The sequence below is a fragment of the Sinocyclocheilus rhinocerous genome, unplaced genomic scaffold (assembly GCF_001515625.1).
Source record: "Sinocyclocheilus rhinocerous isolate Xijiao unplaced genomic scaffold, SAMN03320098_v1.1 scaffold789, whole genome shotgun sequence".
Classification (NCBI taxonomy): domain Eukaryota; kingdom Metazoa; phylum Chordata; class Actinopteri; order Cypriniformes; family Cyprinidae; genus Sinocyclocheilus; species Sinocyclocheilus rhinocerous.
Genome location: NW_015667306.1, coordinates 739875 through 750630, shown reverse-complemented (window position 1 = coordinate 750630; position 10756 = coordinate 739875). Strand labels below are relative to the sequence as shown.

Here is a 10756-nt window from a genome sequence, read left to right as displayed (position 1 = left end):
GCGGGTAACGCTGTCAAATCACTAGCCAATTTGGCGGGTTACTGTAAGTAAATTATGTTTACTAATTAATTTCTTGAGGAAGTTCATGTAAGCCAAATCTGCACAGATTTAGTGTAAATACTGAACTCGAGACTCATCATGATATATTAAATAAGCCTAATTGCGCAGCATCTGGGCATCTTACTTGAACATACCCAGCGATGTAGCTACTGGCCATCGGGTCGATCGCCGAAGCGAGGGAGACCTCATATTAGGCTATTTTTAAATTACAGCCCACGCGAAACTGCAAAACGCAAGTACTCCAAAAGTGTGAAGCGGCGCTACTCGGTGCATCCGCCAGCCACGCGTTAAAGCAGAGCGGGATCAGTCTCACGCACAGTGCTGCGCTTCCTCCACGATTTATAAGAGATAAACAGCACAAATCGCTCGATCCACTTCAGCCGCCAGAGGGCGCTGTTGAACCTTGCGCTTCAGCAACGCGCTTCTTCGCAGCCTTCAGCCTAATGACAGCAGGAAACCAGGAAAAGGGCTGACGAATGTGTTATTGTTTTGAGCAACAGCAGGTAGGATTCTGAATGTATAACATACCGGCAACAAATATCTGATTTAGTACGCTTATTCAAGCTAACGCAGATGTGTTTTATACATGAAAGTCGTGCTATAGTGATTAAAAATAGCTCGACGTATGTTCAGATACATGAAGCTCTGCGAGAGTCCTTAACATATTTTGATATTTTGGCACCAATGATATATTCGGAAAATGAATAAGCAATCAACAGTGTAATTTTATAACGTTATATTGTCCTGGTTTACGTGTCATACCACTGTTTTCACTTTCTAGTCGACTCCACTGTATTTTCTCTGTTCCTCTTCAACAGATTGTATGGGTGCAGTGGGATGTTGCAATCTGTTTGTCCCCACTGACTTCTACATTGTGAGACTTGACTGTAGGTCTGTGTGAGCGGCTGTCATGTCTGCAGCCGGTCCCCCGCAGTCTCCTGGTGTGGCTAAGACTGAAGTGCTTGTCGAGGACTGGTGTCCCGTGCTGGCTGCAACCTTCGCTTACTGGGACAACATCCTGGGACCTCGTGTACAGCACATCTGGGCCCCCAAAGGTCAGCGGTTGTCGCTGCTCAGTGATGGAGAGGTCACGTTTCTGGCCAATCACACGCTGAATGGTGAGATTTTACGAAGCGCAGAGAGTGGCGCAGTGGACGTGAAGTTCTTCGTCCTGGCAGAAAAGGGAGTCATCATAGTCTCCCTGATTTTTGACGGAGAACTCAATGGTGATAAGAACACTTGCGCACTGTCAATCATCCTGCCGCAGTCAGAGCTAAGCTTTTACCTGCCACTGCACAGCGTGTGTGTGGAGAGACTCAAACACATCATCCGCAAGGGACGCATCTGCATGCAGAAGGTCTTTGCTCAGAGTTGTACGTCTTTTACGTGTAATCCAGCTGTTGTTTGGTAGTTTTCGTAATGTATCTGTGTGTGTTTTATCTCATAGGGTTACAACATAATCTCTGTGTTGTCATCTGAGATTGTTCCCATAATGGAGCTCCTTACTTCCATGAAGAAACACAGTGTACCAGAGGAAGTGGATGTGAGTATTTTGACATTTTTAAGGGGCTTTTGGATACTTTTTGTCCACAGTTGGGAATTAAGAGTAGATAGAAAATGATGAAGAGGGAGAAGTAGATTTGGATGTGAGCCAGACTCAAACTTGCTTCTGCCATATTTAAAATAAAATAAACTAAATAAAATAGAATAGTACAAGTAAAATAATACAGTACTAATACAATAAATAAAATAAAACAGTACTAATACAATAGTTAATAAGACAAACTAAAAATACAATGAAATAAACAAAAAAATTAAAATAAATAAATTAAAAAACTAAATAGAGCAGGTGTTCTCTCTATCATATAATTTTTTTTTGTCATTTTTCTGCATGTTGGTTAAACAACATGACTATTAAGCAGTGAGCAGAACTTAAATAATAATAATAAAGATTATGCCAAACTATTTAAAGGGGTCATATGATGCTTTTTTAAAGATCATTATTTTGTGTGTTTGGTGTAACTGAATATGTTGACATGCTTTAATGTTCAAAAAACACATTATTTTTCAAATACTGGCAGAGTCTTAACTTTGATCAAGAATATCTCTTTGGTTTTGAGACTTTAGTCTTTGCAACTTCAGGGATCTTATCTATGCACAACCAGCTTGTAACACTCCAAAGAGAAAGGAAAACTTGAAATCGCATCATATGACCCCTTTAATGTTATTCAGGAATTTAATGGAATTAATTAGGTTTTTTCTTCATTATAATATCAGAACAGTTTCACGCTAACATTTTTGTGCCCCCAAAACTATCACAATTAATTTTAGTTCAGAAAAAAATTAAATCATGCATCATAACACAGAAACATTTATTCAAGTCATTGTATGTATGCATTTTTTTATTCAAAGTTTAAATTTGTCCTTGAATATATTGAGTAGAACCAAAACAAAACAAAAAAACATAATGTCATTGGCCTATTAATGAACATTGTAAATACTTATAAATGTATTATTTATTAAATTTGATGTACTGTATTATTTAGAATTTAGAAATATTATTGTACAAACAAAATATGGTTCCTAAGGGTGTACAATATGCATCTTGCTGGAACAGATCCTCACTCAGTAACAATTACTTTTTTTTTTTCCTGACAGTTTTGAAAAATTAAAGGTTTTGAATGTTTTTCTCCCTCTCACTGAAGCAGATAAAGAAATAATTTTCCTCGTTACAGCTAAAGGACACTGTACTCAATGATGATGATATTGGAGACAGCTGTCACGAAGACTTTTTACACAAGTAAGACATATTGCATCTTTGGTAGAAGTCAGTGATCTGAATTGAGTTGCTTGTTTTCGTTGTTTAGGTGTGATGTTTGTCATCCTTCTCTATCATAGGGCTATCAGCTCTCATCTTCAGACTTGTGGCTGTTCCATGGTGGTTGGCAGCAATCCTGACAAAGTCAATAAGGTGCACATTCCCACATGTACATTCTCAACATTCATATCTGAGCATGAAAGTCGAATAATGATGTTTCCTTTTGTAGATCGTGCTCACACTATGCCTCTTCCTCACTCCTGCGGAGAGAAAGTGCTCTCGACTGTGTCACCCCGACGGCTCGTTTAAATATGACACCGGCCTCTTTGTTCAAGGCCTCCTTAAGGTATCCACAGTGTCCCTCCATGGGAAACTCATAACTACTGCCCATTTGCACAGAATGTCCAGTACTAAATTACTTGGGTCCATAATCATTAAGAAGCCCTGGTAGCTCTGGTGTATGGTAGTTTATAAATGTTCCTCTCTTCTCTTTCCCAGGACTCCACAGGCAGCTTTGTGTTGCCCTACCGGCAAGTGCTTTACTCCCCGTACCCCACCACCCACATCGATGTGGACATTAACACGGTCAAGCAGATGCCACCCTGCCACGAGCACACGTATCATCAGCGGCGCTACATGCGAGCTGAGCTCAGTGCCCTCTGGAAGGCCGCCAGCGAGGATGACATCAGTTCTGACAACCTCATCAATGCCCAAGACTCCTACACACCAGACTTGTATGACCTTTGACTTCTACATACCTTCTTAGTCTGGAAACTGTATCATGATTGGCTGATTCTTACGGTCAGGATAACAAGATCTCATGGTCTTTTTTTATTCAAATACACAGAATTTAAAAAATATATATTTAAGGGATAATGTACAGTGAGTAGGTTATTATTGCAGAGTTAAGGGACCTTGTTTTGTCCCGAAGTTTTTTTTTTTTTTTGATTAATGCTGACTGCTTGTGATTAATGACCTACTGACTGTACATTTTCCTGCTTAAGTTATTATACGACTACTTACCAAATATATAAAGAGATTAAATGCGAGAAGAAAGAGATTGCAGAGAGATACAAGATGTATCAACTAGCTCAGTGTTTGATAGCAGGGACAAATGATAGTTTAGTGGTCATTGTATAAAAAATATTTACATTTTGTTTTTTGATTAAATCAAATAAATATGAATTGATCTTAGGACTTGTTAAAATATATGTTAATGCTTTACAATAAGGTTCACAAATTAGTTCATGCATTAGCAATAAATTAATCTTAATTTATTCATAAATATGCTATTAGTTGTTTTTAATTCATGTTCTTTCCTAATATAGACTACTGTTCATAAGTTTGGGGTCAGTAAGAATTTTTTGAAAGAAGGAAATACTTTTATTCAGCAAGGATGCTTTAAAATTGATCAAGAATGACAGTAAATACATTTAGAACATTACAAATAAATGCTGTTCGTTTGAACTTTCCATACATCAAAGAATCCTGAAAAAGATTTTTGTGGTTTCCACAAAAATATTAAGCTGCAATAACAGTTTCAACACTGATAATATTTCACACTCTGGCTGTGTTTACTGTATTTTTGATCAAATAGATGCAGCCTTTGTGAGCCTTTCCAAAGCATTTAATGGTTGTGTATACATGTTAATTCATACAACTATGTAGAATTTAACATTAACATTAAGTTGTAAAATTATTATTCAGTGTTACTTTATCTATTGCTTTAATGTCAATGTAAACCGCTAATGTAGATGTATTTTGATCTGAGTTCTCTGTATAAAGAAATTAGCTTTGAGATGCTTGTACACATGGATGTTTGTCCTTGAAATTGTGAATACTCTCCACTCTCTGATAATATCATGGTTCAGGGCTGTGGCCAGTATAGAGCTGCATCATTGATTTGTTTTCAAGGACTGTCAGTGACTGTTTGACCGAGAATTTTTCCATTAAAAGTTAACAGAGAGTTGCTGTGAGGTGAAACAGAGACATTTTATGTCTCATTTGAGGGCACTCACCATGTCATTCGCTCGATACGCTGTGTACACATACAAAAACAATGTAATCAACGTCACATGTCAAGTAGTCAACTTCTGAATCTTTTTTCTAGAGAGTTAAAAGCAGCTCTTAAAGTTTCTCAAGAGGATATGAGAGGTTTTTTACCCTCTGAATCACTAACTATGGCTTTTCCTAGGAATATATTTCAGGACGTAATGCATAAAGACACACTTGTGAAGTCCTTCATAGATGAGGTGAGCTAGCGCAACTCCCTTTTGACTCCCTTTCTTCTGAGCTTAATAATAACTTCCTCCGCTTTGGCCTTGATAACGTGTGTGTTTTTGCATCTTTGTTGATCTCTAGGTGTTTCTGTTGAAACCAGGTCTGTCTCTGCGGAGTGTGTATTTGTCCCACTTCCTTCTCCTGCTGCACAGGAAGGCCCTGACACTGCTCAGATATATTGAGGATGAGACGTAAGTACAGCAGCTTTGAGCTCACGACTTCCACAGACACAATACAGTGTAATTTGTTGAACATACTGTATTTAACTAGATACTAAGTATCATGTGCTTACTGTAGATAATTAATGCACTCATATGCAGTGAATGACAACAATTCTCAGTAACATCAAGCTCAATTTTATGTAAAGGTGGGTGATATATACTAACATTCAGAAGTACAGTAATGTGAAATATTATTACAATTTGAAGTAACTGTTTTAATATATTGTAAAATGTATTTTATTGCTGTGATGGCAAAGCTAAATTTTCAGCATCATTACTCCAGTCTCCAGTGTCACATGATCCTTCAGAAATCATTCTAATATGCTGATTTGCTGCTCAAGAAACTTATTATTATTATCAATGTTGAAAACATTGTGCTGCTTAATATATGTGTGGTACATTTACATTTTAGTGATACTTTTATTTTTCAGGATTCTTTGATAAATAGAAAGTTCAAAAGAATAACATTTATTTAACGTAGAAATCTTTTGTAACATTATTAAAGTCTTTACTGTCTCTTTTGATCTGTTGAATGCATCCTTGCGAAACAAAGTTGTTTTGAGGGAAAAAAAAAATCGGCAAATTTTTAAATGGTAGTGTAAACAATTTTTTTTAACATGATTTAACATTTTAGGTTGTTTTTTTATTTTTTATTTAATGAAAGTCATGAATATTGCAATTAAATTGATCAATAAATAACAAATGATTTCATATAATATTTAGCTCTTTTATCTGCTCTGCATTGCTTATTTCAATCTAAGCAAATTGTTTAAACTTGATAAACATGAAATCCATTACACCTTCAACATACCTGGCTGTATTTTTAGGTCGTGGTTATGTTATTTATGTTAAGGTAGACTCATTGTGTCATATTGATTATTATTAATTATAGGCAGAAGGGCAAAAAACCTTTCAGATCTCTACGCAACCTGAAAACTGATTTGGACTTAACGGTGGAGGGTGACTTGAATATCATCATGGCGATGGCGGAGAAGCTGCGGGCAGGCCTTCACTCCTTTGTTTTTGGGAAGTCTTTCCTTACCAGTGTGCAGGAGCGTGACCTCCTCATTAACTTCTGACCTCTGAACCCTGTGGTCATCACACCACGGGACACTTTGGGCACTCTTGCATCCTTATGTTTGTTTTAGTATATTTATATGTGCTTTTTGTTTACACCCTTCTGAACAACACCTGCTGCTGAAATGTCAACTGATTCACTTGTGCTTTAAAATAATGATAACCTGCTTAGTGATGCTAATAAATTCATAGTTGTGTGAGGAAGATTTGGTGCTCATGAGATTCTTGAATGTTCCTATGAGACACTTGTACAAACAATGTTTGGATCTCACACATGATGGCTTTTTGGTGTACGGCTAATTAACATTATGTACGTTCATTCAGTAGCATAATAAATTGGTGATGTGTAACATGGCAAGGAACAAAATTGAAGTAATTTTAATCCCACTCTAGATTTGTATTCTATGGACATGACTTTCCTCTCATTTCAATTGGAACACCATAAAGTAATTACGGTTTAATATGGTTGAATTAAAGTAACCTTTACTCTGTAATAACATTCCCTGGCCTTTTATCAAGGATGGTGGTCTGTAGACTTTACAGATGACAGATCTGTTATTTTGCAGAACCCCATTTACTGGGAGACATTTCTTTGTTCCTTTACTTGATCGGTTAATTAAATGGCTCATACTTTTGCATCTGGCTTGGGGCATGAATATAGGAAAGCTGGTGGGAATGTGGGAAAAGCGAAGTGCAACTTGACTCATAAGGCCAAATCTCTGGTGTGCAAGGAAGTCAGCAAATAACAGGAAGGGCCCCGTAGTCATCTTGCTTTCATTTTGAAGTGTTCTTCCACAAAATATTAGTCCACTGCTATGTATGTTATATATCAAACAGATATTACATTAATGGTAGATTCCTAATGTTTTTTCAAGACATAAATGTGTTCTGAAAATTTTGGGCTATTTATGAAATCATAATCAGAAGTTTATTTTAAACTGTGACGTACATTGATATATTTCAAGTTGTAAATGTGTTGTCTTAATAAAGTGTGCCTTTTGTTTGTGAAACATGGCTTAATTGAATTATACCTGTTCAAATCCTTTTCTTATTTACTGTTCTAAATAAAGAAAAAAAAAAGTTTTTGAGGCTTATATTAGGGATTATGGTTTGATGAGACAAGAGTACACGTTATTTCTGCAGTCATGAAGGATTGGGACAGGACAGAGAAGCAGGTAGACCATCTCATGAGAAAACAAACTATTATCAGTCTCTAATCTGATTTTATTTGCAGTACAGTGGCAAAGGTGCTTGAAATCAGTTCTGTCAGTTTTAACACAAAGGCTTAAATATAATAATATATTATCACATTTTAATATTCAGTAAAATATTTTACAGCGTTGACATCCAGCACTGACAGCACTGCTCAATGTTATATATTTCCTACAATAAATAAACAGTTTTTTTTTTTGTTTATATTTTTAGATAACCCCATATTTATTTGCAACGTATCACAGATAAACAGTCATTACCTGAATTTTTTTTTTCAATTATATTACTTTTTTGAAAACCACTTAAATAAATAGTTTTTTTATTCATATTGGTAAAAAAAAAAACTTAATTACTGTATTACTTTTCAGCGCTTTCTTTCCCCTCTTTGACTGTTCATCAACCTGACACAAATAACGGGATTTTTATTGGCTGCATTCTATGTCACTCACGCCAAGGTTCTATGATCTCGCCCTCTGATTGGCTCTGTCGTCCACAACAGATCCGTGATTGGTTAAACTTGGCACGTGACCACAAAACAGGAAGCACAAGCGTTGCCCATGTAAATACTCCGGAAAAGAACTAGTTTGAGAAATGGGTGCTGTCGCCTGAGAGGAGTATGAGAGAACAGCTCTAAGGATCATGGCAACGTGAAATGTAATTCCACACTCTACAAGGCGAGGTGGGTACGCTGCGTGTTCCTGAACAGGTCGTATGTGTGATCACGGGCTGCGGCCTACGATACAGCTGAGATTGTATGGATTTGATCCTAGATCACCTGCTGAGCCCAAGCGCTGCTGTCATCCACACAGCCATCTGTTCGTTGCATTAAATATGATCATATTTCCAAGTACTAATGTTCAGAGATATCTGGTCTTGCAGTTTACAATCATCAAAAGGTTGTGTTTAAAATGCCAAGAGCGAATGCATAATTAATATTTTCTATCAAAATCATCATCATCATCATCATCATCATTCATCGTTTTGTAAGGGTTATTCCGGCATATTAGTTTCTTTAATCTGGGTGAACTGTACACATTTGAGTTTCATTATTTTACAGTCTATTATTCAGAATCGCTTTGGTGTCTGTAGGACGCAGACGTACAATGGTCCAGTTGTTACACACAGAAATAATGAGCTCCATTATTGTGTAACATGCCTCACCTTTTGTCGAAGCCGTTTATTGGACAGACTGCGTTGTGTAAGATGTAATTTCTTTATTTAGAATCATTTTTTTGGGTAAAATTAAAGCACAGTTTCGCATTTACGTATGTTTGGTAGAGTAGCTGTTATATGTCACAATGAGCTGCTGTGAACCTGTCATGTTAATGCACTGTATAACCGAGTAATTGGACTCAGTTGACACTGGAGTCTAGAGTTGCACAGGTGTTGTTAACATCTCTGTTTCAGTTTAATTTTGACTCTCACATTAATAGTTAATTTTCTGCCAATTATTTTAAATTGTTGACTTGGTATATGATACTCAGGATCTTTTGTGTAAATAAATACAGGGTTACAAAACTTTGCTCAGGCACATTTGTATGATGTGTTAAACAAATGTATTTACTTATTTGATAAGTAGGTGTTTTCTGTCATGGTCCTGATCAATTTATTTTGCTGTGATGACCAGCTGACTATACATTATCCCACTTATTATGCAGTTAATTAATAAATGAAGTACATGTACATAGATATTGATTTTATTATCTTGTACAGACAAACACGCATCGCTAAGTAGGAAGCATGCTATGACTGATCATGTAATAACTAGTCCAAATGCAGTATTTGAATGCTGTTTTTGTGTAACTTCTTTTTCACATTATTAGTTCAGAGCAGAACATGCCACAACTGATCTGAGGAATTCGACTGAACATTGCTGCACTATTTGTCTCTATCAGGCATTCACATTAAACTAAAAGAATGCAAACCTGAGCTAATGCTGTTTAGCTTAAACATTAGGACACACTTTCTATCAGTTGTCTTTAATTAGTATGTTCTTACATTTAAATTAATCAGTAGATGCAATGTACTTATGCTTTTTTTTTTTGTAAATACCTGCAATGTAGTTACATATGTAATTAATTTCTGTAGTTATGTCTATAATTACTCTGCTGACCCTACCTCTACATAACCCACCCTTAAACCTAACCATACCACCAAACCTGTACCTAAACCTAACTGTATCCCACCCTAATAGCATCAGAAGTGTTTGCATTACAACAGGAACACAATAAGTTAATTGTACCTAACAATTAATTTTCTTTACATATGTACATAGTAGTTAAAAACACACAGTAAAAAGTAGGACCAAAAAAGTAAAGTGTGTAGAGCCAGACCTTCTGTTGTTACTGGCTGTGTGTAGCACCTACAGCTCTGCATAACCTTCAGAAGGAAGTTGATAAGGGTTGTTTTTAGCAAGGTCTATGATCATTCTTAACGGATTGTGTGCAATTCAGTGCAGAATGCAGATTGTTTTGTTAATTTTGTCTTGATGTAATGCAGACTTGGTAAAAAGGCTTTTATTGAAGGAGGGGGAATTAAGCTAAACTACCGGAAACTACAGACTCAACTGCAAATCTGCAGCTCATAGCGAAGCACAGTGGCTCTCACACTATAAAAATAGCTAAAAAAAAATAAGGCAACCAGCTTTTCCCTGCTTCAGTTGTTTTTTGTCATCTGATTTTTGAAAGGTAGACAGGGTGTTCATTCAAATTACCATTTTAAGTTAAATTAACCTTCATCAGCAAGTGCATATGAATAGTCATTGCTGAAAGTTAAATAGGGGGTTGAACTAGTCTAACTCTAAGAAAATAGTTTCCACAGCTGTGTGGCATTGATGTCCAGTGAACTCAAAACTGCTAAGCAATTGGTGGTTGAGTGGATCAAAGAACTGAAAAACATAAAATCCTCATAATGGATATATTATCCTTTAATTCTTAATAACAAATAAATGCACAGATCCTTTTATTTCCCCATGGTTTGGCCAAACACACAAAATTATTTAATGTTTATTGTTGTTCATACTAAATTACCTAAAAGCTTTCAATTTAAATGCTTTGGTAATCTCAGCATTTTCTACAGTGAATAGTTC

General features: G+C 36.2%; 2 protein-coding genes across 11 annotated transcripts in view; both read left to right on the top strand.

Annotated features, from left to right (window-relative positions):
- The first annotated feature begins 468 nt into the window (after positions 1 to 468).
- On the top strand, positions 469 to 7454 carry LOC107733782 (protein C9orf72-like). Its single transcript, XM_016545576.1, has 10 exons — positions 469 to 563; positions 879 to 1417; positions 1508 to 1603; positions 2796 to 2860; positions 2959 to 3031; positions 3108 to 3224; positions 3377 to 3612; positions 5073 to 5130; positions 5240 to 5349; positions 6272 to 7454. The coding sequence occupies exons 2-10, from the start codon at positions 971 to 973 to the stop codon at positions 6456 to 6458; spliced, it is 1389 nt and encodes a 462-aa protein (XP_016401062.1). The 5' UTR covers positions 469 to 563; positions 879 to 970; the 3' UTR covers positions 6459 to 7454.
- Positions 7455 to 8217: 763 nt separating this feature from the next.
- Positions 8218 to 10756, top strand: part of kiaa1109 (KIAA1109 ortholog) — a 65016-nt gene continuing 62477 nt past the window's right edge. For all 10 annotated transcript variants that reach the window (XM_016545481.1, XM_016545488.1, XM_016545487.1 and 7 more), the window contains exon 1: positions 8218 to 8347. The gene's annotated coding sequence lies outside the window, so the exon portion shown is untranslated. The remainder of the gene's footprint in view (positions 8348 to 10756) is intronic.